The 27,094-nt window shown below is 42.1% G+C and overlaps 1 protein-coding gene across 3 annotated transcripts in view; it reads left to right on the top strand.

Annotated features, from left to right (window-relative positions):
- STK38L (serine/threonine kinase 38 like) overlaps positions 1-27,094 on the top strand; it is a 55,234-nt gene that overhangs the window by 12,119 nt on the left and 16,021 nt on the right. For all 3 annotated transcript variants that reach the window (XM_084811100.1, XM_084811102.1, XM_084811101.1), the window contains 6 exons: positions 15,319-15,463; positions 17,494-17,545; positions 20,742-20,864; positions 21,366-21,449; positions 25,023-25,146; positions 25,550-25,704. In XM_084811100.1, coding sequence (XP_084667226.1) covers positions 15,330-15,463; positions 17,494-17,545; positions 20,742-20,864; positions 21,366-21,449; positions 25,023-25,146; positions 25,550-25,704 — 672 coding nt within the window. In that variant the 5' untranslated portion in view covers positions 15,319-15,329. The remainder of the gene's footprint in view (positions 1-15,318; positions 15,464-17,493; positions 17,546-20,741; positions 20,865-21,365; positions 21,450-25,022; positions 25,147-25,549; positions 25,705-27,094) is intronic.

Here is a 27,094-nt window from a genome sequence, read left to right as displayed (position 1 = left end):
GCTAGTTGACAATCATTGCAGTACAGGTGGTGGATATTTATTATTCAATTATATCCTGCCTTATGGCCCCAGCACACCCACGCTCCATTTTGTGAGCAGGCGGCTCACAAAATAAAAGTATATGCAGACAGAAAATTAATTAAAATTAACAATAAAATAAAATGGCAAAAATTGCAGCAGAGGGGCAGGACATAACAGCAGCATACAGCTGCTGTCTTTAGACTGCTACTGCAAAAGGCTGTACGTGAAATAGCCAGGTTTTAGCTTATTTTTCTAACCTGCAAGATGAAAGAGAGCAGTTCTGGTAAGCTTACCTAAAAATGTAATTCCATATGGGGTTAGACTGTCCTTGATCCTCTGTGCCATGGCCCAATCCAGATTGGGGCTGGGGGAAACACACCTGCTTTTACAGAAATAAATGTGCCTTGGGAGCTCTACAAATGGAGATCCAATGTAACGTGTAGTTTGACCCTAAGTGTGCATTGTCACATTCAAAAATGCACATGTAAGGGAGCTATGGCAAATGTTAGAAAATTGGTATTGCAATCCTATGCATGTTTAGACAGAAAAAAAGTCCTACAACTCTCAGCCTGTGCCAGCTAGACATGCTAGCTGGGGCATACTGGGAGTTGTAGGACTTTTTTCTGTCTAAACCTGAGCAGGATTGTGTCCAGAATGATGTTGGTATTTGGTAACTGGTAGAGGAACTCGTGGATATTAAAATATCTAACTTCCACCAAGATGTTCAAGAAACACAGACAGTACCAGCCACTTCACACATGATTGAAAATTACTGAAAACAATCATGTGTGAAGTGGCCAGAACTGTCTGTGTTTCTTGAACATCTTGGTGGAAGTTAGATATTTTAATATCCCTACGTTGCTACCAAACACCAGCGTCTTTTTACAAGGATAGGTCACCAAAGGCCCTCCCTCTCTCTTCTGGAGGTCTATCTGTTGACACAGGTTTTCCCTAAGAGCAGTTACAGGTCTTTCTCCAACGGTGTTATACGTCAAACAAATTACTTCTGAATAAGGGTTGTCTTGTTTTGGCTGTGTGTCTACAGTAACTGCCTCAAATGTGTTCAGCTGAGGAGAAAGAGTTTAAAAGTGGATGTTTGTTTATGATTTCACTAGTGCATAACTTCCTAGGCAAGGATCCTCTGTCATTTTGCTGTTGTACTTTGGCCAGGTATAATGACAAACTATTTTGTCAAAGATTAAACAAGGGCAATTGTTGCTGGGACTAGCCCGTATGTTATATTTTTGTGTCTTGGAAGAGGGGGGAATGACCTGTTCCTAAGTTTTGCTTACTATTGTAATTGTTCTGTTTTGCACTGTCTTTCATGTTTAGTCTTTATTTCTGAGAAAAATTGGGAACATAACAGCTTGTCTGGAGCAGCCCCTCTGCCCTGGCCATTCAACATATCATATCCCACTCTGTTGGAACCCTAGCCAGGAGGCAGAAACCCACCAGGGGTGAGCCTAAGTCTGTCAGGTGAGGTCAGAAGGATCTGTACAACTATCAGTTGTAAAAGCAAGGCACACACTGTGTTCAAATTGGACAGCCACTTTATGCTACCAGTTAACTTTCTCCTACCCAAGCCATGTTGCTACTTAGGGAGCCCTGCCTCCTCCTTTCACTTTTGCCTTGGCCATCTTATAATCCCTTTGGGCAGGGATAGTGGGATATCTCCCACTATTTACATGCATTTACTCCCGTACATCATTCATAGGCCACTTTGTCAATAAAATTGCCCCGAGCAATGTATACAATTTTATTCAGCTCGCAAATATAACTAACAAGTTGTTAGTCGCTCCTTTTTTCTCCCTTGGGGTCTTTCCCTGTGCCTGTGGTATGGCTGTTATTTCTATAATAGCTGATATGAACATAGGAAGCTGTCCCAACAAATATACAGGGGATTCTTGGTTCAACAGCTTAGAACATAAGGACCATGAGTCAGACAACTGGTGCATTTAGCTTAGTGTTGTCTACACTGACAGTAAGTCTCCAGCGTTTCTGATGGGTGCCTTTCCCATCACTACCTGAGAATGCCAGAGATTGAACATGGGACCTCTTGCATGCAAAGCATGTACTCTACCACTGAACGATGACACTTCCCTCTAGGAATTAGATCTAGGTAGTGTTTTTGATAATTCAATTTATTATTTGTTAATTTTTTTATCCACCAAATTGTGCAGTTCATACAGTGATGGACTGACTGTTTTGTACTTGCAAGTCATCTGTGGGATATCTAGCACTTTAGGACTCTAATGAAGAATTTCTGTGAGATAGTTTCTAGTTTTGTTGAACTAATAGGTGAGAGTTGCTTTTGAAACTGCGAATGATCTACGTTTTTCCTTTTGTTCTCCTCTCCCCTATGTGTATTCTCTTCCATCTCCTCCCCCCCCGCCCCCCCAAATGAGTTAATTGACTTCAGTTTTACAGCATTTCCTTTGATTACTTTTGCACTTACCGTCTTTCTGAAATTCCTCTACCAGACAAGGCATGGCTGGATTTTTACTGGAAAGGTTATTTTCAGGGAGTTGTTTCCCGCCCTTTAGTCATAAAATATTGCTGCCAAAACATTGTACACTAATAGGCTGTACCAGATAGATTCCATATTTGTCTTGGATAGGTGACGAAGCTTCAGTCTGGAGCTTGGGTGCAGTTTCCTTGTATTCAAGGATGTTGATCATGTTGTCAGCAAAGCACCTGACTTCTGAGGTGAAGTCATGTAGAATCATACCACTCTTCGTATGATTCACTGCTGTTGTACAATTGCTGCACCTGCACGTATTTGGTTTTCATGTGTGGTTCCTGTTCTTCTGCTGGCAGTGGTAGGTAGGGGGTTAAGAGGATGTGCGCATTTTCTGATGTTCCTTTTCATTTATGCAAATGTTGTCTGTCTCTGGTCAATGGATTTTAAAGGAGAAAATATAAGTTTTAAAAGGTAATAGTTCAGTGACCCTAATAAATATATCTGGAAAGAACAAGAGTGCCTTTCGTAAATGTATGAGAAAAAACAGAAAAATATCACTTGACTTCAACAACTTCAAGAGCTTTTTTTACATTATTGCATCTCACCAGATTTACAGTCTCTTAACGTGCTTCAGCCATGTGGTTGTTCACACAACAATGGGGTGAAGCGAAGCTGAAATAAAAAATAAAGAGCTGATTAACCAGCAGGGGTATTTTTCACCCTTTTAAACCCTGATAAACTGACTGTACGCACATTATTAGTTAGGACGGTAGTGTTTCCATTCATAGCAATGGCACAGTAACTTGAGACAGTGGACATAAAGATGCGACTGAAAAAATGCAAGATTCTCTGTCCACAAACAAAGCCAAGCTCGGGCTATTATTTTGGGATAATCCACAATTAAAATTATGTATCCCCATGGTGTAAACAAGAGCAGATGCCAAGTTCATTGAAAAACTGTTGCTTGAAGGAGAGCCCACTTAGCACTCCTTCTTGCTACCTTTAAATTCTGAGGTATAAATACAGTATATTTGAGGCAGCCTGTAAGCCAGTATTCACTGGACTGTAACAATGGCACTATACTGAAAGAGAATCTAAGTTTTTGGCGGCTTGCTTTGGATTATTGTGACTGAATTAGTATTTGTTGTGTTCTATCACACTTTTTTCTTCCTTTCAAGAATGTATAACATTAAGGGCTCAATCCTATGCATGTTTAGGCAGAAATAACTCCTACAATTCCCAGCTGGGGGATGCTGGAAGTTATAGGACTTATGTCTGTCTAAACATGCATAGGATTGAGCCCTAACTTACTTTAGTCTTGCAATAATTATTTACACTTTTATTCTACCCTTCCCCCAAGTAGCATGGGGGCAGTGTATATCTGGTTCCCTCCACTCCATTTTTATTCTCGCAATGACCCTGTGGGGCAGGTTAGGCTGAGAGTAGCATGCCCAAAGTCATCCAGTGAGTTTCATCAGGGCTGAGTGGGGATTTGTACCCTAGGCCTTCCCCTTCCTAGTCCGACACTTTAACCCAGCCTTCCCCAACCTGGTGCCCCCCAGATGTTTTGGACTACAACGCCCAGCATTCCTGACCATTGGACATGCTATCTGGTGCTAATGGGGGGTTGAAGTCCAAAATATTTGGACGGCACCAGGTTGTATAAGGCTGCTTTAACCATTCTGGCCCTTATTATGTTACTGAGAGATACTGATTTGCCCAGGACCTATACCAGTTTAGTCTGAAGTCGGAGGAACATTTATTTTCAAAAGCTCTGGCACATACAGAAATCCATGCAAATAGGAAATTAATATATTGTGGGGATATTGTTCTACCCTAATCCTTTCCCTGCTATATGAGGTTTTGTTTTGTTCATTACTTAGAGTATTTGAAAAATGTAATCCCCCCTCCCAGTAGTCTGGAGGGAGCAGTGGCAAGTCTTGATTTATTTGCAACATCGAGGAATCTTCTTCAAATACTTTGGACACTGTCCTTTAAAATGCTGCTGAAACAAACTATGATTTGGTGACCTCCTGCTTTGTAGTAATTTCTAGCTCTGTGATCTTCCATATTTCTCAAGCAGGAGGCATTTTGGCTACAGGCACCACCATGTGCAGCCTCTTCCCCCGCCCCCCCCCCCGGTTTTTTTTCCTGTTAAAAACCAAGCAAAGTGTATATATCATGTCACTGATGGCCTTGAAGTATTCTCAGAATTTTCTGCCTCTTCTACTCCATCAAGATTTCATTAACTGACAAGACAATCCACGGTTCATTCCCATGCTAGGAATAGCACTAGCATATTTTCTCATAATTCCAGAGTCGGTTCTTGTATTTAGTTAGCTGGGACCAGATGAGTGATGTGACTGTATCTGCTTTTATTATAGATCCATCATTATGGGCATTCCACAGAGCAAAGCAGAATTACTTTAAATATCCTAAACATTTATGTGCCTTTTTAAAAATAGGAAGGCTTGTGTGAAGAAGAGCTAACTTTGTACTGTTGCACTTGTTGCATTCTTTTAATTTTAGGATTGTACTAAATTAAAGGGTGTAAAAACACATTCCAAATTCCAACAACTCATCATTCAGTCCTATACATAGCTACTCAGAAGTAAGAGTGAGTTCAGGGTAGCTTATTCCCAGATAAGCAAGTACAGGATTGTATATTACTTTCTCTTTGGGTTATTGTGTCCCTGTTAAACACTTCTAGCTGAAATTTAAGCCCTTTTGATCTCACTTATTTCAATGGAAAAGGTAAGTCTTCCACTGAAATGAAAGCCACATAAGGCTGTACTCTGTTTGTGAGAAAGTCCCATTGAATTCAGTAAGAGTTGCTTCTGAATAAACATAATAGAATCCTGCTGCAAAAGTCTTTTAACTTTGACTGGATTGTTCCCTGGCACTCTTATCCTTCAACATTTTTTGTACTAATTATTGAGGCTAAAATAAATGTTCTGTAGCTATTCATTGATTTTCACATTTTCGTTTTAGATGGTTTACAGTTTTGATTTATTAGGGAATAAATGCAAGTGCATAGAAGATCACCTTGGTTATTATCCTTTCTAGTATAAAGTACAGTCAGACAGCTTGTCCAGTACTAAAGACTGGAATGAAATCCAATTAGCAGGGATTAAAAAAAACAACAACTTCCAGCTGGGCTTACTAAATCATTATTTTTAGTTGCTCCTGATCCCTTCCCACCCCATGCCCCTTCACTTTGTTTGGGACCCTAGAAAAGGAAAGGAAGAATGCAGGTTCTCGCATCACTTCCCCAACACCAAGTGTGAAGTGAGAAATGGCCTGTTTTTTAATCATATTTTGAGAAAGTGGACCAGTGGACTTGTACCACTTTTCTCTTTGTCCAAAGCAACTGGCACAAAACAAAGACCCATTTCTACCCCAAGTCCTCTGCACATGTCAGAGTACTTGAGAGAGGGGTCTTGTGTCTTTCTTCTGGCACAAGGACAAACTCCTCTCCCCTCCAAGTTATTTGGAATGCATGGAAACCTTGGAGGATGAGAGAGGAACTTGATGCCCATGGCACAGGGAGAGGAGTAGCAAACTGGTGACTAGATTTGTGGGCTCCTTCCTACTCATTAACCATGGCAAGTGTTGGCTGGAAAACACCTAGGTCAGCCTTCCCCATCTTGGTGCCTTCCAGATGTTTTGGATTTCAACTCCTCTATCACCCCAGCCAGCATGGCCAATGGTCAGGAATTGTAGTCCAAAGCATCTGGAGGGCACCAGCTTGGGGAAGGCTGACCTAGGCACTGAAAATTCAGTGCTGGTGCTTGACATTTTAACTATGCTTTCTATCCCTGCCAAAGGAAGACTATGCATTGATGTAAGCTCCTAATTTTGGTATGGGCACTTTAGTGAGGGAATTCTGAATTCGTCCAGTGGCTGCATAAGTATGTTGTTGTTGTTCAGTCGTTAAGTCGTGTCCGACTCTTCGTGACCCCATGGACCAGAGCACGCCAGGCCTTCCTGTCCTCCGCTCTCTCCTAGAGTGTGCTCAAGTTCATATTCAGTGCATAGGTGATGCTATCTAGCCATCTCATCCTCTGCCGTCCCCTTCTCCTTTTGCCTTCAATCTTTCCCAGCATCAGGGTCTTTTCCAGGGAGTTTTCTCTTCGCATTAGGTGGCCAAAATATTGGAGCTTCAGCTTCAGTATCTGTCCTTCCAATGAGCACTCAGGGTTGATTTCCTTTAGGATGGACTGATTTGACCTCCTTGCAGTCCAGGGGACTCGTAAGAGTCTTCTCCAGCACCACAGTTCGAAAGCATCAATTCTTCGGCGCTCGGCCTTCCTTATAGTCCAGCTCTCACAGCCATACATTACTACTGGGAAAACCATAGCTTTGATTAGACGGACCTTTGTCGGCAAGGTGATGTCTCTGCTTCTTACTATGCTGTCTAGGTTGGCCATAGCTTTCCTCCCAAGGAGCAAGTGTCTTTTAATTCCATGGCTACAGTCACCGTCTGCGGTGATCTTGGAGCCCAAGAAAGTAAAATCTGTCACTGCTTCCATTTCTTCCCCTTCTATATGCCAGGAAGTGATGGGGCCAGATGCCATGATCTTCGTTTTTTTAATGTTGAGTTTCAAACCAGCTTTTGCACTCTCCTGTTTCACCCTCAACAAGAGGCTCTTTAGATCCTCTTCGCTTTCTGCCATTAGGGTGGTATCGTGGGCGTATCTGAGGTTGTTGTTAATTCTCCCAGCAATCTTAATTCCGACCTCTGATTCATCCAACCCGGCGTTTCTCATGATGTACTCTGCATATAAGTTAAATAAGCAGGGCGACAATATACCAAATGGGATGAATTGACTTTAAATAGGTTTTCCATTTGTACTTTAATTTTAGATACTTGCTAAACAAACATATGTGCTAACTCATTTACATAGCCATTAAAATATGTTTGTTTATAACTAAAAAGGGTAATAGTAATGGGAACTTACCTCACTTCAACAGCTGAATAATGGGTGAGATGTGGTGTGTGTGTGTGTGTGTGTGTGTGTGTAAGGGAGTGAATTTCTTGGCCTTGCTTCTGTGGATAATACCCTCACCAACAACTATCCTGCCCGTAAAACCTTTTTCCACTACCATGTGCATAAGGCTACAAGACCTAATAACTAACTGAACTAATGAAGAACAGTTAATCCCTTTTAAGAGTGTACGTTGTTCTTTATTGCTAGCATGTGGATCAGTGATTCAAGGGAATATGGGTGAATGGAATGATCTCTTGCGTAGAATCGGGCGGAAAAAAATCCTGGACTGATGACCAAAGCATTCTACCACAATACTGACAGAACAGGAACATTTGGTTTATAAAAGAAAGTATTATTATGTTAACATTTCTGACTAGGAATACTTTTTGTATGCTGAATAGATAGTACCTCATGTAGGGTACTTCAAGCTTGGTTTTGGTTGTGAGATCTATTGTGGGGTCTAGGCACCTAGCTGGTTATCGTGTCCCCCCCCCCCTTTCCCTTCCCTCCTCCATAGAGACAACCTTTCAGAGCCACTTCTCTGAAATCACATATTTGGTGAGGTGATGGAAAAGAAAGATGCAAATAACAAGCCAACAGAAACAAAACACTCACCCTCCCTCTGGTAAGGCTTTACAGAAATTTGATCTGGGAATTGTTGTTCCTACCTGGGGACAGAGTAAGATCTATCATTGAAAACTATGAGTACTTTGCACCTGAGCCAACAGGAAGAAACAATCTCACCTTTTATATTGTATAATATGAGAGAATAAAAAATAATTATATGGAGCATAATATAAATAAATATGGCTGTTTTATCAATTCCTGTGCTGTTTATTGTTTTGTATTATATTGTGTTTTATTCTTTTAAATATTTGTATTGTATTTTATATTTTTAAGTGTTATATGGCATTTTAGTTGTTTAACTGTGTGCAGCCCAGCCAGAGAACATTAGTTATTGGGAAGATCAGAAATGTATTAAATAAATACATAAATAAATATTGTCACAAAGTTGAACCCTCTTTATAGGGAGCATGGAGTGTAAACTCCTCTTCAGGAATCTCCTACTCACATCAAGCAACTGATCATGTGATGCTGCTACATATCAGCCTGCTTTGAGTTCTGTCATTGTCCTCATCAGCCTTGCCCAACTTGATGATGAGAATTGTAGTCCAGCATATCTGGGGGACACCAGGTTGGGGAAGGCGAGCCTATACCTCCACCACTTCCTCTTCCCAAAACACCCTTCTCCCAATGTTGTGTCATTGGTAATGGGTTGGCTAGGTGGCCCTAGGCAAACTGCTGTTCGCTCAGCGGCCTGTTCCGTCCACCCCCACCCCTGACCGTCCAATCTGTAGTCTAGAGATAATACCAGTTTACTTTCAGAGCTTTGTAAAGAGTTGCTGAGACTATGCATGTATGAAATGCTTTAAGCCGAAAAAAAAACACCACACTACATAAATGCTGCTGTTATATCCTTTGTTGCTGTTCTTATATCTTTACATATTCTTCTCTGAAGTTCCGTATTCATCTTCATGCTGGAAAAGTTTCTGTGAGAATCCAGAACTGGAATTAAAAAATTGTATTCACTTTGGTAGTGTTTCCGAAATACAGACTATTCTTAGTTGGACCACCACACATCAGTGCACAATTATATTTCATTTTTATAATGGCAAAAATATCAAAATCAACTTATAAAGAACTTGTGTGGCATAGCTGAAGTTTTAGTTAATGGAAGATTTTGTTTTGGGAATGTACAGAGATAGCTGACATAATCTGCCATTGATCTGATTTAAGAAGTTGATTTATTCTAGATAATTTCAGTTTTTAAAGGTGAATGGGGTGGTATTTTCCCCCTAATATCAGATGTACAGCAGATTTATATCAAGCAAAAATCTACAGTCATGTTCATTTTTCCAACAAGGAAGTTTTGTCAGGGATTTGGGGCTCTTTGGCACTTAGCTAGAAGGTCTGTAGCCAAATATTGGCTGGTTAAATGCCCTTTAAAAATGTTTAGCTGTCTTGTATATCTTGTGCCAGGAATAGAATGATTCCATGATATAAATGGCATGATCTTGAGGTGGAATAATGGTTTCTTTATGGGCACTTCCAGGAAACATGGGTGGTCCCTTCTCAAAACATCCAAGTCTAATAGGGTGGAATAATGAGACACAGAACTCTGATGACATTCTGAACAGGAACTCCACTGGCAATATTGTCCAGCAACAGTTGCTTATGTTATGGTTCACCAAATTATTTAAAGTTGCGGGAAGTAAAGAATGAACGTTTTTTCCTACTTTTATGTTTATTTTAAACATGGCCGGCTGGGGCATGCTGGGAGTTGTAGGACTTTTTTCTGTCTAAGCATGCATAGGATTGTGCCCTAACTCACTTATTCAGTTTAATGGTTGGGGATGGTATGTGGAGATGGTTTATATAACAGGAGAGCTGAATCTATGGTGAAAATCTGGTAGACAGCAGTAAAAGCACAATGGGATACTAAACGCGAAGTTCAATTTCGTGGAGATCTCCGATATCATTTTTAGGGAGGAGAGCTTCTACCCAGATGTTGCAGAGTTAGTTTATTTGAAAATGAGTGCCTGAGGATTTGTAAAAGTTGGGGGGGGGGGCATTAGTGCTCTGCATAGTGCCATGCCCCTTTCCATGACCAGAATAAATAGTAAGGTTTCAGCATATATTAAGCAAAATAAGAGAAGCAATTTGCATAATTTATACTAGTGACAGAATCCAGATTTTCTTGGTGCAGAATTAGGATTACTTGGGTGCAGAATTTCAGCTTTCTTTGGAATACGCATAGCCTTACCTATGTAGAATCAGACTAGTGAATTGTCAGTGGTTCTCAAACATTGTAAGATTCATCATTGCTAATACTGCTCCTAGAGATGCCTCTATCCTATGCAGTCAATCGTTGTATGGGCCCTCTCACTTCACTGAGTTGGGTCCTTGGTGGGTCTTCTCTATGTTCTGGTCAGAAGTCAAGAGCCTTGCATGTATCTGCTGGCTATAGACATGGTACAGTGAATTATTAATTTTTTCCATTGATATCCCAGCACTCTTCTAAGGAGCGTACAGTGGTGTACATGGGTTTTTCCCTCTCCCATCTTCTCCTCACAACAGTCCTGTGAGGTAGGTTATGCTAAGGAAGTGACTTGCCTAAGGTCATCCAGAGCAGAGATTTGAACCCGTATCTTTGATCGGAGTCCAACAGTGTAGCTACTACATTACCCTGTCATTGTGGCATCTGCCAGTCCAGACGGTGGACAGATTCCCAGAATAACTCTACAGCAACAGGAAGGGGAAGGTGGAGGTTCCTAGTGCTATCAAGAGAGACAGATATGTAATGTGGGTCAGTGGCTGGTTAGGAAGAGGAAGAGCAGCTGTGTGAGTTGGTGGTGGGTGACAGCCCCTTGTGTAATACGCAGTGCCTTACTATTTCATCAGATGGGAGCTCCTCTGTAATTTTCCTTCTTCAGAGTTAGAATCACCCACCCTATTTATAGCTTGGTGGTTTAGTGCCGGAAGTGTTATCTGCTCTTTCCAGGCTTAATAAAAACCCAGCACCTTCGGTGTACTCTTTTTCTCCTGTTTGCATTAGTGACAGGCAAACAAATTATCCATGTTTTTTACCCAGCCAAAATGCTAGACATGGTGTTCTTTTAATTAGAAAAAATCCTGTCACTTTAATGCAACTAAAGTATATTTTCCCATCATTTTGCCCTGAAACAACCAGCCAACACTGTAAACTATCAAAGTACCTTCTGTGGCTATTACAGAAACTATTTCATCAAGGCCCCTATGTATTCAGTTCTAGATTTGGTTGCGGGAATTCTTTATTTGAATTCTGTTTATATACTGGCATATTTCAAGTTGTAGTTCCACCGTGTAAATTGAGGGAGGTAAAACATTTTTGTGGCAATCTCTGTGCTCAGTCACACACTCTTAAACTATATTAAAATTGATTCTACAGAAATGTACATTGCAGAGCAAAGGATTGCAGCATTTGTGTATGTACGTTTTGATCGTCAAGACTTTACTACTGAAGTCACTGGCACTTTTGAAAATATCAACTATTTCAGCTTTTAAATTTCCAGTCCTCCAACTGGAGGAGAAAAACAGAAGACGGGATTGAAATGCTGTCTAAAACAAAGCCCTCAAACCTTTGCACGGTAAGCTTTCCTAAGTCAAAGGAGAGCTGGTTGCCAGAGGTCTCACTGTTCCACACTTCGGGCCAAACTAAATGTTTTGTTAGTCATGCGTAGTGTCGCTGTGTGTGATAGTTTCCCTTACTCTTGTGTAAGCATGCATGCCCCTGATTTGGATTGGGTCCATGGCATTCCAGAAAGAGGGGGTTAAACCTCTCCCCCCATTTTCTACTGAAATGCCACCTCCCACATGGGGGATGTTAAGAAAAAAGTCTCAACTGGAGTACACAGTAGGCTAGTTCACACAGCACAACAGCCCACGATGTTATTTAGCCCATGGGGACGCTGTGGTGCATGCAGGGCACATATGGTCACCGGTTTGCATATCCAACCCCCGCTCAAGGGTTCTTATGTGCACCCGGTGAGCATGGGTTATGCGAGGGTTAAACAACCCCCACATAACGCTAGAATAATCCATGAGTTAATGCGAGGGTTATTTAACCCTCGCATTACCCATGTTCGCTGGATTTGCACAACACGACAACTCCTGAGCAAGGGTTGGATATACAAAGTGGCACTCACAGGCACCGTGGCTTGTTGTAGGTTAAATAACCCACAACAAGCTGTGCCGTGTCATGCGAATCAGGTCTGTGTGTGATTAGCAGAACACTTCGTTTGGCCCTTACTCTTGAAATTTAGATACGGTATATACCAGAGTTTGAATGCCAAAATACAGGTGAGAGTGACCCGTACATTTAAGCAGCCAGGGTTCTCTGCAGTAAACATGGAAGAGGAACCTGATCCTTTTGAAGTTTCTGGTTCAGGATAGTTCATTTCAGGGAAACCTGGCCTTCTAAACCCATGTGCTCCATTCCAAATTAGCATTGCTGTGTGTATGTTTTGCTATATAAATTCTGTTATGAAATGTACCCAAGTTCATAGAGTAAAAATAAACAGAAATATTGACACCCTGATCCTAAACACATATGCTGTCCCTGCAAGGCCATGGTAACATCGTCATGAAGCTGTGTTTGTGTAGCAGTTGATACATCCTGTGTGAATATCGGGGGGCCTGCCCAGTGGGCTCTGACTTCCCCTTTTTCCCCATTTGTCCTCATGCCCTTCCAGTTGCCTATTCTGCCTTAGGGCAGCTTAACTCCCCATTAATGTGGATCTGGACATTTTAGAAACCAGACAGCAGATGGAAAACCCGAAGTATCATTTTGACTAGAAATCATTGACATCTCATTGTTTTTGAAACTGCAGTCTGTGATTTCTCAACATTGGTAATGGCTGTGTGAGAGGGTAACATCCTAGCACTGTGTAAATGTTTCTCTTGGTAGCAAAATCAAAGAGAATTATAACGAACTCTGCTGTTCTTGTGTACACATGCAGCAGTCCCACAGCTGCTTGGCTGCTTACATAGCAGTATATATTGCAATGTTGTGTAATGTCTTGTTTGTAACCCCTGTTTTTGGCAGTGTGGTCATATGCATGTGCATTGAAATATTAGCAAGCTCACTTTCTATAGAATCTATACCGTCTGTAAATGTATAGATCCTACAGAAAATGGAGAATTCTGTAGATTACATATTTTAGTCTTCTGAAGTTGTACCTGCTTCCTGCTTTGGCTTTATCTCAGTTTACTGAGAATCCCATTCTCTTGCTGTCCCCTAGTAAAACTGGTTCAGGCACCACGTTGCGATGCCTGCCACAGTTGCACATGGTAAAAAAAAAAAAGTATTGCACACATATTCAAGAGATTGTAGACTTCATTGCAGCTGCTAGGAGAGACTTGACCTCTCACTGCTCTCATTAAAAACATTATTTTAAAGTGGTCTTGTCTTGTAATACAAGGGTTGTTCCTCCATGTGACTTGCATCCTCTCTGTGTGACCACATAGTGCAGCATGGACATGTGTCTGTATGTGCCTAATATATATGTTCGCTCAGATGATATGCAAATTTTTTACTCCCAATTATTACCCCCCTTTTTTCTTTTTCTTTTTTGAGAAAGAGATCACTCTGAGGGTTGTTGAGATCCCAGGGAGTTTTGCCTTCAACCAAAAGTGAACTCTTTTCTTTGACCTTTAAAGCCCAAAATCACTTTGCTCTGGGATGCCATACCTCCCCCCTGTGAATTAAGATGATGGATGAGACATGCTTTTGTAGACACTGCCACTGTCCGAGAAAGAATCTTCCACCTTCCCCTAGAAATAAGGCATTTTCAGTGGTGGCACCTTCACTGTGAAATTCTCTCCCTATCGCATGGTTGTCTTCAGAGCGCTGTTAAAAGCTTGTTTGTTTTCTCAGATAGACCTGGGGGCGGGGGTTGATTATGCTCCGATTTTTGCTATGGCAAAACTTTAAAGGATTGGTATTGTCGGCCTTGTAAATGAGCTCAAAAAAGTTATGGGCTGCAAAAAAAACCCAGACAAACCCAACCTGCTGGGGATGCTGGCAGATGAGGGATGGAGAACTCCATCCCTCCTGCAGCATCCTGCTGCATTTCTATGCTGTGTACGAAGGAGGAGGCTTCCCATTTCTAGCAGTCTGCTGGGCACAGAGATGCAGAAGTTCAGCCTTCTGTGCCCTCCCCTGCAAGCCTGTTCACTCACCTGCATGCAGCTCTTTGTCACCACCTGTGGCTGTCAGGCTAGTTTAAATACAAGGCTCTTATGTTACGATGATTTCGTTTGTAAGCCACGTTGAGGGCCAGTTTGGGGAAATAAAAGTTCTTTTAAAAAAATGCCAGGCAACTGTGTTTGTGGTACCGAACCTCATGCTGTGTACCAGCTAGCAGTATGGAGAGATGGGGCAGATAAGCGGGAGAGAGTAGATGTTTATATCATGCAACAGGATTTCAGCCCACACTCGTCTTCACCACGTAATGGGTATGGGAACTGTACGGTTGCTATGGGCTGTTCGGTCTGTCTAACACGAAGAGTGAGGATGATTAGGATTCTCCACTGCCAAAGTGTGCCTGGATTTTGGATTTTTTTACTCATGGACCAGCTTGGCTGTGTTTTTTTATATGCTTTTTAGATTCTCGACATTCTTCTGGTTTAGAGCTATGTAGTACTGAATAGGGTACTCTAGCAATTCCTCCATATGCCTTCTGTCTTAGGCTGCATAGATCTTCCTTTGGAGCATGCATCCACCTTAAACTTCTTAGTGATCTACATGGGTTTGATTTTATGAGACCCAAACCTGCTTGTTTGGGGCAGAGAAAATGTTTGAAGATACTGGCCAGTTTCTCTGCAGTGCTACTGTAAACTTGGGGACTTGCAACAATTTCATTTTTCATGACATCTGCAATTTCTTATGACTTAAGTGAGTGGTGATGGACTTTGAAATGTTATTTCTGTATAACCAGAATACATTGTGATCTGCTTTCCCCTTTCTGTTTCATTGGTTTTGGTATTTGCCGGGTATAAAAGCTGGTACTATTTGGCAGTGGCTGAAAATATCAGTATTAATTGCCTGTGTGATTCGGTCCATGTCTGTTCACTTCAGATGTGTTTAGGTCCAAGAGTAGTACATCATCCCACATTGCTAAACCAGTCCAGACAAAGTTGACATTGTAAGGGAGTCTGTGTTCCTCATCATGAGTTTCTATTTTTTGGTGAGGAGAAACATTTTTCTTCTGTCAAGTAATTATTACTTTATGTACTCTCTTTCAGTACATGTTACTATGGCAATGACTGCAGGGACTCCAACATCCTTTCCCATGAGCAACCACACCCGAGAGAGAGTGACAGTGGCCAAGCTCACACTGGAGAACTTTTATAGTAACCTAATTTTACAGCATGAAGAAAGAGAAACCAGGTACGGGTGCTGAGTTTCTTGTGCAATTTCAGCATTTTTCTGTGAATACTAGATGCTTGGGAAAAGTTTGTATGGATGTTTCTCAAAAATGTATGCAACTCTACCTGGCAAACAACTTTTAATGGGGGTCATCTTTAGGCAGCAATCCTATATCTACTTATCTTTAAGCAAGCTCCAATGAATTCAGAGGGGCTTACTTCTGGGTAGGCATGTATAGGATTGTACTGTTAACCCCCTTCCTTTAATGTGAAGGCTTTGGCAGAATTCTCATGTGCATTTGAGCTGTTACTCGGCAAAAGCCTCTGTTGACAAAGCACAACTTATGTGTTATGCTTCCTTGTTAATGATATGCCAGCTGCAGCCTTATCTGGATGGAGATAGCTTAGCTGCTATTGCCCGTTCTCTGGTAACCACCCATTTAGGCTGTCGTCATGCGTTGTACATGGGGCTGCCTTTAAAAACTGGCTGGAAACTGCAGTTGGTCCAAAATAAGGCTGCAAGATTATTAAATGGGACTGGGTGTTTTGACCATGTTTTGCCTGTGCTTTGTCAGCTGCATTGGCTCCCAGTCTGTTTCCAGACCCAATTTATAAAGTGCTGGCTTTAACCCTTAAAATCCTGAACAAATTGGGACCAGATTACCTGAAAGGCCTGCCTTCTCCCACGTGCACCTACCTGAACCTTAAGATGTATGAAATGAAATGAGGTGTATGACCACTTGGGAGTGGGACTTTTCAGTGATGGCACCTCCAGAGAGACTTGTTTGGCACCATCTTTATTGTCTTTTTGGTGCCAGGTGAAGACTTTTTTTTTATTCACCCAGGCCTTTTATATACTTTTGGGAGGAGTGGCCAAATTGTGGCCATCCATATGTTCTGGCCTACAACTCCCATCATCCCTCACCATTGATTAGCTGGATAGGGGAATTGTAGGCCAAAACATCTGGAGGGTCACAGATTGCTCGCCAGTGCCTTATGATTTTAGCCAGTTTCAAATTCCATGTGTTTAATTGTGTTTTATTTTAATTTTTATTAACTTATACTGTTTTTTAACTGTATTTGTTTGTGAGCTGCCCAGAGAACATTTATTATCCGGCAGCTATAGAAATACAGTAATAAATAAAAATAAATTAACCAACAGAAAAAATAAGCTATTGAAAGAAGATCCACTTTTATTTAGTGGCTCAGCTCTTGCAAAACTTGCCCTTTTTTTACCTGCTAATAACATTGCTTAGGAAATGTCAGTGATTAGAAAAATGCTTTGCCACACTTTGAAAGAAACTGGGAAGAGAGGAGATGTATGCAAGATAAGAGAAGCCTCGCCCACCCCTGTCCTGGTCGTGTTGTCGGTCTTTCTCCATTCTCTTGTTTCTGGATGAGCAATTAGGAGTCTGGGGAATGCACTTCAGGGATTTTGCCAAGGTAGTTTTAAGTACTGTCTTCCCCACTGCCTTCTCCCAGGAAATAAAAAGGGAATTGAAGCAGCAAAATTAGGAGTCCTCTGGGTCTATAAATGAGAACTTCGGGTGAGCAGTAGCGGTCTATCATAAACTTGTAGGGTGTAATCCAATTAATTCATCCCATTGATGGAATAGCTTCTGTCATTGGAATGGGGTGGAGCCGATTTCCCCCTGCACCCCTTCAGTTTTCTTTGGTGTATTGAGAGGTCCTTTGGAGCAGAGTTTTGGAGGGTGCTGGAGACTGAAAGGTGGAGAAGAAAGTTGGAGTCTGCCCATGTTTTGTACTCAGCATTTCTGTGCTGTCATAGAATCATAGAATAGTAGGGTTGGAAGGGGCGTATAAGACCATCGAGTCTAACTCCCTGCTCAGTGCAGGAATCGAGTCATAGAATCATAGAATAGTAGGGTTGGAAGGGGCCTACAAGGCCATCAAGTCCAACCCCCTGCTCAATGCAGGAATGAGGAGTTCTAGCTCCTCTTACTGCTGTGATTTGAGCTGAAGTAAAAGAGCACTTTTGTATTATGAAATGCAGGTTGTTTTATAATATGTGGGTTTTCTGTGTCAACCTAGGCAGAAGAAACTAGAAGTGGCCATGGAAGAGGAAGGTTTAGCAGATGAAGAGGTAATATGAATACAATTACAGTTGGATGCTTTTATGATTTATTGTTCAGGATCGGGGTTTAATGATTCATGAGTGTGCACATGAGCAGATTTCTTTAAACCGCATTGCCCAGAAAAACCCAACAGAAGTAAGAGGAAGCAAGACCCCATCAGAGCGAGTATGCAGGAAATAAGATTGCTAGCTTCACTACAGAGCAGGGTTATATAGAAGGGATTCTGGAAAATTCTGATGTTGATAGAAGGAAAAAAAGGCTCTCTGCTAAACTGCTCCTATTAAAGGCACAGGAGCCCTGTCAATATCCTGTGTTGAATTTAGCAGCACTAAGGAAGTGATTGGTAATGACTGCTCCGTTGTGATTGCCCTTAAGGGGGAAATCACCCCTCATATTTTAACCTGTATTGTTTTTCTTTGTTTGAATTCCTTCCTAACTCATGTGGTATACTAGGTATTCTCTTGCATTGGCTTGTTAAACAAGCAATTGTTTAGCCATAAAACATTTTACGTTGTAATATAGGATACAAACTTTTAGCATCTCGAGAGGTTTCACACCTTCTTTTATTTATACTTTTTAAACTGAAGTTCACACTCTTTGAATACATAAAACCTTGAGTAATGAGAGGGACAAACACATGATCATTGGTGTAGTCAGAAATGTTTAGACTAGAAAGCAAAACGTTAAGTACTTGAGAGAAGGTCTGGACTTAGAAGGGTGTTCTCACACATTTGCTGAAGAAACTCAACTTGTATACAACTTGTAGAGAAGAATTAGCAGGAGAAGATCTTTAACCCTTTCTGTGCCTGCCAGTTTGGCCCTGCATGTGCTTCTCACAAACATTTTTGCCCTTATTTGGCCTTGTTTCTGGTCTGATTGGAAGAGCATTAGCAATGGAGAAGGATAAATGCCATCTCCTGCATGGGATTGGTGCCATTCCAGGACAGGAGTGCAGGACAGGCAGGCAAGAATGGGCCTGGCTATGGCATGTAGAAGCATCTACTCTTGCCAGCTTTACACTCTGCTGCTATTCCGCAGCTCAGTAAACAAAGAAAATATCACCCTGTGGTGGGTGTGTTTCTATGTGTTCCATGGTGCACATTATTTTAAAAGAAAATTTCTACCCTGCTTTTCAGCCGCCAGGTCAGCTTCCAGATTAAAAACACAGAAATGCAGTAAAAATGAGATCAAAGCAATTAAATAATTAAAAGAGCAGCAAGGGAGAGGCATGAACTACTGGGTCAGTTTAAAAATACCTTGCCACAGCAGGAGGTTAGAACAGATTAAAGGCATATACTAGAGTGGCACTATCACATACTTTAGAACATAACTGTGACACACTAACCAAAGAGCTTTGCCACCACTGTTATAGACAGTCCTTAGTTCTTGCAAAATAAGACAATAAATTAGAATGGAATATACTTTCTCTAAAATTATATATAATTACTAGTATTATACAATGCTATCCCATTTTCTCAAAGTAATCTTTCATCTGCCTCTAAAATATTTTACTACTACCCTAGACCTTGCTGGATCTAGTTATCCATTCTTTATATCACAGTGAGATGAGAATCATACCCAATAATCTGCCAGTGGTTTTTTCGCCATTAAGGCGCAATCCTATGCGTGTTTAGACAGAGAAAAGGCCTACAACTCCCAGCATGCCCCAGCCAGCATGGCTGGTTGGGGCATGCTGGAAGTTGTAGGTCTTTTCTCTTGTCTAAACATGCATAGGATTGCGCCTTAAATTGATTCTTGTGGTTCTTGTGTAAGAAGACAATTATCTTTGTAGCAGAGTATGTGAAAGTTGGAAGTTTTGTGTTGAGAGAAGTGGGTATACAATGCCATCTTGTGGCTATAAATGAAAAGGTATAAAAGGCAGCAGCAATCTTTCAGAGTACTTTGAGATGCTACCATGAGCAAAAATACAAATTATTATTTGCCTGCTTTTCTAATAGTAGGTAGCCTCCCAAATATCAGTTTACCTTGCTCTGCTGAACACAAGGCATGAAGTAATGGGTTTAAAATACGATCGTGTATGAACATATGTATGAACATGACTGAAGGCAAAAGGAGAAGGGGATGGCAGAGGATGAGATGGCTAGATGGCATCACTGATGCAATGAATATGGACTTGAGCACACTCCGGGAGAGAGCGCAGGACAGGAAGGCCTGGCGTGCTATGGTCCATGGGGTCACGAAGAGTCGGACATGACTGAATGACTGAACAACAACAACAACAACATGAACATACAAAGTTGCCTTATAGAACACCAAACCATATCTATTCACCTCGGCTATTGTCTATTAGCAATGACAGCCGCTGTCCCGGGTCTACATCAGAGCTAATATGCCATTCCTTATTCAACCAGGAATAGCAAATCTGGCTAGGAATAGCAATTTTTTGGAATGGGTTTAAATTCCACAATACCTAGGACATTGAGGGAGACATCTTTAGTGATGGTTCACGATAGCCATAGCTGACTTTAGAAACTTTCTTCCAGAAACGCTCACCAACCAAAATGGACAAGGGTGAATGGTAGCAACTGAAACCCATCCTATACAATCAGAAAAGGGTTGGTCCTCGATGCCTCTACTGTAGACTTTGTTCCTGAAGTGGAATCCTGGTTGAGATATATCTAAGTGATACACTTTTTTAAAAATCTGCAAAGTACTCAGCAAAACTGCTGCAGCATGAACTCCGGATAAATGCAGGCTAGGCTGAAGCGGTGCCCTCACCACTTGGAAAAGCTCTGCTGGTTGAGACTTGCTGACATGATGAAAGAGATTTCTTTGCTGCTATTGTTACCATGGAACGCAACCATGAGTTGTCCTCCACTTGTGCTTTCACCGTTGTCCCGGTTGCCTCATTGCCTGCAGTTCCCCAGTATCCCAGGGAGAAGTTTGGGCTCTAGGTAATGGGAGATGGCTCCCAAGTGAGTTCCCTGTTCTGGGAGTCCATAAGAAGGTCAACTGGATAGCTGGCAGTCAGCCAAAACTTCTTCTTGGACAGTCTATTTGCCTTCAGGGGTGGACTCTCCTTGGGTTCACCACCTGTGTGGAGGCTAGAGGGAACTATATCCCATTCTTCTGAACACTTAATTATAGTGATGTTGTAAACAGATTACTCATTCATACTGTTTTCAGAAAGAGCTATGGCTATTTTCAGTTTTCCTGTGTTTAATATGTAATTTTTCCCTTCAGAAAAAACTAAGAAGATCTCAGCATGCCCGCAAAGAAACTGAATTTTTACGTCTGAAGAGAACAAGGCTAGGCCTGGACGACTTTGAATCTTTGAAGGTTATCGGAAGGGGCGCATTTGGAGAGGTTTGTGATTTGTACCTTTTCCTTGGGGATTTTTTTTCAGGAAATCTTCCTGTCTAGATTATAGTCTCACCAAACAAACTATGATCAATTGTTGTTGATCATAATTAAGGGGATGGGGTGGGGGAATACATAGTAATGAGTTCAGAGTTCTTTATTTTTTGTATTTTCTTCCACAGATTTTCAAGACATCCCATTGAGAGCATTTTTTAAACCTGTGTTATACATTTGATAAAGCAATTCCTGTGTCCCCCTCTCCACTCATATTTCCTCAGGTCTCTTTAGAGACTTCACTAACCCGAGTGGGGCTCAGTCGTGTTCTCTACTCTTGTAACCAACATCAGGTGTCCATATTGACTTCCTGTTATGCTCATCCCCCCCCACCCCGTTTTCGAATTGCATTTCCCTCCAGTGTTGCAGAGTTGCTTGTGCATGCCTTTAATGCCTTTAAAGCGTGCACTTTAATAATAGCTGGGCTTTTAAAAAAAACAAATTTATCCATAGGTACGCCTCGTTCAAAAGAAAGATACGGGTCATATTTATGCAATGAAGATCCTAAGAAAATCTGACATGCTGGAGAAAGAGCAGGTATGTCTCCCTTTAGTACACCTTTAGGCACTTAAAAACCAATTATGATACATACAATATTGAGTGAAATATAGATTGTATTGCCACCAGGGTCGGATCAAGGTGATGATGGGCTCCAAGGCTAGCCATTTGTAGTGAGCCCCCTACTCTGCCCCAAGTACTGAACTCACGCATGACATTTGTGTACACACACGCACACACAGAGTCAACAATGTACAGTAGTAATGCAAAAACATTTTACTACGTATTTTAGTAGAAATAATCTTCCATGCTTTCCTAGAAGCAAGAGACTAAAATCTCTTCCATGGTAGAGAACCCATACAAACGCAAGCTTCCCCTTCTGCAGCATATAGCACAGAAAACATAAACACATACTGAAGTTGTCTCTCTCTCTCTCTCTCTCTCTCTCTCTCTCTCATATACACACACTCAAGAAAGAGACATATACTGACTCACTCATTCAGACACCACAGCCAAACAGGATGGACGCGCGCACACACACACAGCCAGGTCTGGCCCAGGATATTTTGCTGCCTGAGGAAGACTAGCAAATGCTTCCCATTTCTCAGTGGATTAGCTGTGCCAGTCACTGCCACCCAGCCTAACCAACCTCACAGGTTTATTGTGAGAACCTGAAGGTAGGAAAGGGAGGGGAGAGGGAAGAAGAGAGATTTGGGCTGCATTTCTATGCACACTTACCTGAGAGTAAGTCTTATTGAACACAGTGGGACATTTTTCAAAGTAAACATGCATAGGATTGTGCTGCAAGGCTGCAATCCTTTACATTCTTATCTAGGAGTAAACCCCATTGAACACAGTGGTACTTAATCTTTGAGTAGACATGTATAGAGTTACACTGCAAACTAACTCCAGAGGATAGCCGTGTTACTCTATTGCAGTAAAAACAAGAGTCTTATGGCACCTTAAAAACTAACACATTATTCGGGCATAAGCTTTCGTGAAGTTGAGAAACGCCGGGTTGGATGAATCACAGATCGGAATTAAGATTGCCGGGAGAATTACAACAACCTCAGATACGCAGACGATACCACCCTAATGGCAGAAAGCGAAGAGGATCTAAAGAGCCTCTTGTTGAGGGTGAAAGCGGAGAGTGCAAAAGCTGGTTTGAAACTCAACATTAAAAAAACGAAGGTCATGGCATCTGGCCCCATCACTTCCTGGCATATGGAAGGGGAAGAAATGGAAGCAGTGACAGATGTTATTTTCTTGGGCTCCAAGATCACCGCAGACGGTGACTGTAGCCATGAAATTAAAAGACGCTTGCTCCTTGGGAGGAAAGCTATGGCAGACCTAGACAGCACAGTAAGAAGCAGAGACATCACCTTGCTGACAAAGGTCCATATAATCAGAGCTATGGTTTTCCCAGTAGTAACTTATGGCTGTGAGAGCTGGACTATAAGGAAGGCTGAGCGCCGAAGAATTGATGCTTTCGAACTGTGGTGCTGGAGAAGACTCTTACGAGTCCCCTGGACTGCAAGGAGGTCAAATCAGTCAATCCTAAAGGAAATCAATCCTGACTGCTCATTGGAAGAACAGAGACTGAAGCTGAAGCTCCAATATTTTGGCCACCTAATGCGAAGAGAAAACTCCCTGGAAAAGACCCTGATGCTGGGAAAGATTGAAGGCAAAAGGAGAAGGGGACAGCAGAGGATGAGATGGCTAGATAGCATCACCGGTGCAATGAATATGGACTTGAACACACTCTGGGAGAGAGCGGAGGACAGGAAGGCCTGGCGTGCTATGGTCCATGGGGTCACGAAGAGTCAGACACGACTTAACGACTGACTAACAACATAGTACATATTGTGTGTGTGTTGGGGTGTGAATTATAAACACTGAATTTAGAAGGAAATTAAATGCAGGAGGTATTTAATGAAAAGAAGGATGGTTCTTTTCATTAAATACTTACTATATTTAATTTCCTTCTGAGCTGTATGTAATTCTCACCCTAGCCATATGTACTGTATGTAAACCTGAAAATGCCCGTAATACTCTATGTATCCGATGAAGTGGGCTATAGTCCATGAAAGCTTATGCCAGAATAAGACTCTTAGGGCGCAATCAGCAGCTAGATGGCCATAGGATAGGTCAGTTCCCGGGAACCAACCACCCTCCTGCACCACCTCGTAGGCAGTGCGGATCGGCCCCATGCTCCATGCTTGTAAGAGCAGCATGAAATGGCGAAAATGGGTTGTTCCCGGGGGTGGGCTGGGGTGGGGAAGTTGGTAATGGCAGTACGACACATCCTATGTGTCATCAGGCCACCTCTCCCCATGCTCCAAGGCCCCGCGGCTAGACAGCTGAAATCGGCTGTTTAGCCGCAAAAGCAGGGCAGGGAGGAGCCAGGAGAAGATCCGCTCCTCACCACTTCTCCCGCCCTGCACTGGACAGGCGGTTGCCCCCGTGGTTGGAGGCGACCGTCGTTCCAGATAGGATTGCTCCCAGAGTTGTTTTTGCTGTTGATGAAGGTTTTCTGAGTTGATGTTCATGTGGAAGGTGGAGGCATATGGGTGGAACATATTAGAAGCAAGAGGATGTTTTTCAAATTTTGAATGTTTAATGTGAGTTACAATAGTTTGCTTTAGTCTTCAGGCTCTGTAAGGTAATGTTTGCATCTTGTCTCCAGTGCACATGCATGTAAACCGGCATGCACAGTAATACGATGCACAGATAGTCATTTAACATGCTTGGGAGGCTTATTATGAACATAGTGTAAGACAATTATGTTTTTCTAATATAGAATAATTTACTTTATTTTATTACATTTATGTTTTGCCTTCCTCTAGGAGCTAAAGATCTCCCTATTTTTATTCTCACAACAATCCTGTGAGGTAGATTAGGCTGAGAGGCAGTGACTGGCCCAGGTAATCCTTGAGAAATGGGAAGCATTTGCTATTCTTCCTCAGGAAGCAAGTGTGCTTGGAGAAATCCCCACACCTGAAAATGCCAGCACACAAGAAAAGTGCATATTGGGAAGTTGCATTTTAAGCAAGAACTAAGGACCATGTGGCCTTGACTCCTGAAATATCGAGAAAATTCACGTGAGCATGTACAGGACGTGATAAAAGCTTCATTTTGTGAAGCAGTCTTCAAGCTTAATGAATGACATCTCGCAGCTGTTCTAACTTTTATTGCCCAGACAGGATGGGATAATGCAGAAAACCCTTTGAAATTGATTAAAGCATGGAGTTAAGTCCTAAAATTCCAATGATATCAATGGGATTTGTGCATGTTGAGCTTTTCTGGATGGTATCCAAGAACTAAAATCACAAGTCTGATTTGGGAGGGAAAGTGTGTATGTAGTTACACCTCTTACAGCAGCCTTCTCCAACCTGCCATGCTGACTGCGGGGGGCGGGTGTTGTAGTCAAGCACATCTGGAGGGCACTGGTTGGCAAAGACTTCCTTACAGTAACTAGCAATACTGAGTTTCCCAATTGCCATATAAAATGGGTCTCCTGATGATTTAGGTAGGAAAATAGTTCAGTAGGTTCAGCTATCTTTCCTGTTAACATGAACCTTTTTGTTTTGTTTCAAAATTCTCCCACTGTAGGTGGCTCATATACGAGCAGAAAGAGATATCCTGGTTGAAGCAGATGGCGCCTGGGTGGTAAAGATGTTTTATAGTTTTCAGGACAAACACAATCTTTACCTGATCATGGAGTTTCTGCCTGGAGGTAGGTAAATAATCCTTACTAGCTGGGTAGAAATCAGCATCATTCTTTCTGGGTTAAGAGCCATACTGAGGAAGGTGTACTTAGCCCTGTAGTCCATTCCTAATCTCAAATATCGTTAAAGGATGGGAAACATTTTGTTTGCACTGGGCTTGATTCTGTGACATAGCAATACAAAGACAAGCAAGCAATTAAAATAAAGAAAAAAAGATTGGTGGGGGATATTTAAGAGTACACAGAGAAATGACTGCATAAAGGTTTGGGGTTGTCCTCCATGCCTAATGAAAGGGCCTTATCAGTCTCTTTTGAAGGGCATGTGTCATTATATCAGCTTCCGCATTATCAACAGCTATTCAACTCTAAAATATTACATATTTTTAAATATATATTTATATATTTGATTCAGGTGATATGATGACCTTACTTATGAAGAAGGACACCTTATCAGAGGAAGAAACACAATTTTACATATCTGAAACTGTGCTGGCCATTGATGCCATTCACCAGTTGGGTTTCATTCACAGAGACATTAAGCCAGATAATCTACTGCTGGATGCAAAGGTATGTGATGCTTTTACCTTTGCTGCATTTTGTGGCTTCATTCTGATCTTGGATAGTTGCAACACCTAAAGGCTGAAAGGTTTAGGCGGAGCTGGCTTAGACAACCAGTCCCCTTCATGTCCTGTTAGTTAGGGTTGTGCGCTGCTTCAGTCCAAAGCCCAAATAATGAGGCAAAGCGAGCTGATTCGGAAGTGCCTTGTCTTGCTACGAAGCAGATCAGAACAGCACTGAGGTGCCCTGAGCCAAAGCAGGTCACCTACGAGGCACCTTGGTCTGCCTCATATAATTGGAGCTCTTCATATGCCTTCTGAGCATCCCAGACAGGCTGTCTCCAAAATGTATCAAGTTGTGAAAGAGGAGGGAGGGGGGAAGAGGAGGTGGAGGTGCCAAATGTATAATTTTGAGAGAGATCTGGCCACCGGGAGGGGCAGAAGACAAGGGGGGAGAGGGGGAGGGGGAGAGAGTTTTGCTGTGAGTCAGCCTCCATTTGCTTATTCTGGTGGTGTTACTGGAGAGGAGATGACTAGAAGCTAGAGCAGTGGTCTCCAAAGTGGGGTGTACACACCCAAGGGGGGGGGCGCAAGACGATCCATTTGGGTGCCCGAGCTGCCTGATAATTGAGTAGCCTCCCACTGCCCTGACAAGCTGCCACTGTGTGCAATCGTGGTGGTGGTAGCGACAGGATGGGATGGGAGCCGAGAGGGAAGCTCCATGGCATTTCTGTCTTGGCTCCAGTCCTATTCTGCCTCTGCTGCGGCCACCAAGAGCAATGGCACCAGTCTCTGCCAGGCTTGGCAGAGGAAGCCTTAACCCTTCCCACTCTCCTTTGGCAGTATGAAGCCGAGAAGAAAGTGCATGCTATGACAGCTATGTTAGTGTCACCCCACCCCATTGTTCTGTAATAGGTTTACCGATCATTCTTGTTGTTCGTTCATTTAAAAATCCAGAAAATTTCATTGTAGGTACTTATCTTCCCACACACACATGTGTGCGCGCACCTTTTCAATTCTCTCTTAACCATTAGTTTGCCCTTACTTTGATTCTGTCTAGATTTGTTATTTATCTATCAATCTATCTATCATCTATAGTACTTTTCTTTCCTTGTTCTTGGCTCCCCTGCACTTCCCCTTCTCAATTCCTGTATTTCTTCCCTTCCCATTTTTGATATCTTTTTGCTAAAAAAATAAATTAATTAAAAACCCCTTTCTCTTCTGTTAAGGTTGTAGTTAATCGTCATCCTCTTTGCTTGTAGTTTAGTGTTTGCTTTTCTTGTGTGCGTGTGCATGCTTGTGCTGTGTGGACAAGCAAACTGTCTCAAAGGAGTACACACAGTCCACATTTCCAAAAACAGTGGACAAAGGACTACACACATTAACAGCTATTATTTAAA

Source organism: Heloderma suspectum, chromosome 7, assembly GCF_057233095.1.
Source record: "Heloderma suspectum isolate Gila_16-S chromosome 7, 16-S_ref, whole genome shotgun sequence".
NCBI lineage: Eukaryota > Metazoa > Chordata > Lepidosauria > Squamata > Helodermatidae > Heloderma > Heloderma suspectum.
The sequence above is the reverse complement of the archived record's forward strand: the minus strand, read 5'-3'. Positions and strand labels throughout refer to the sequence as shown.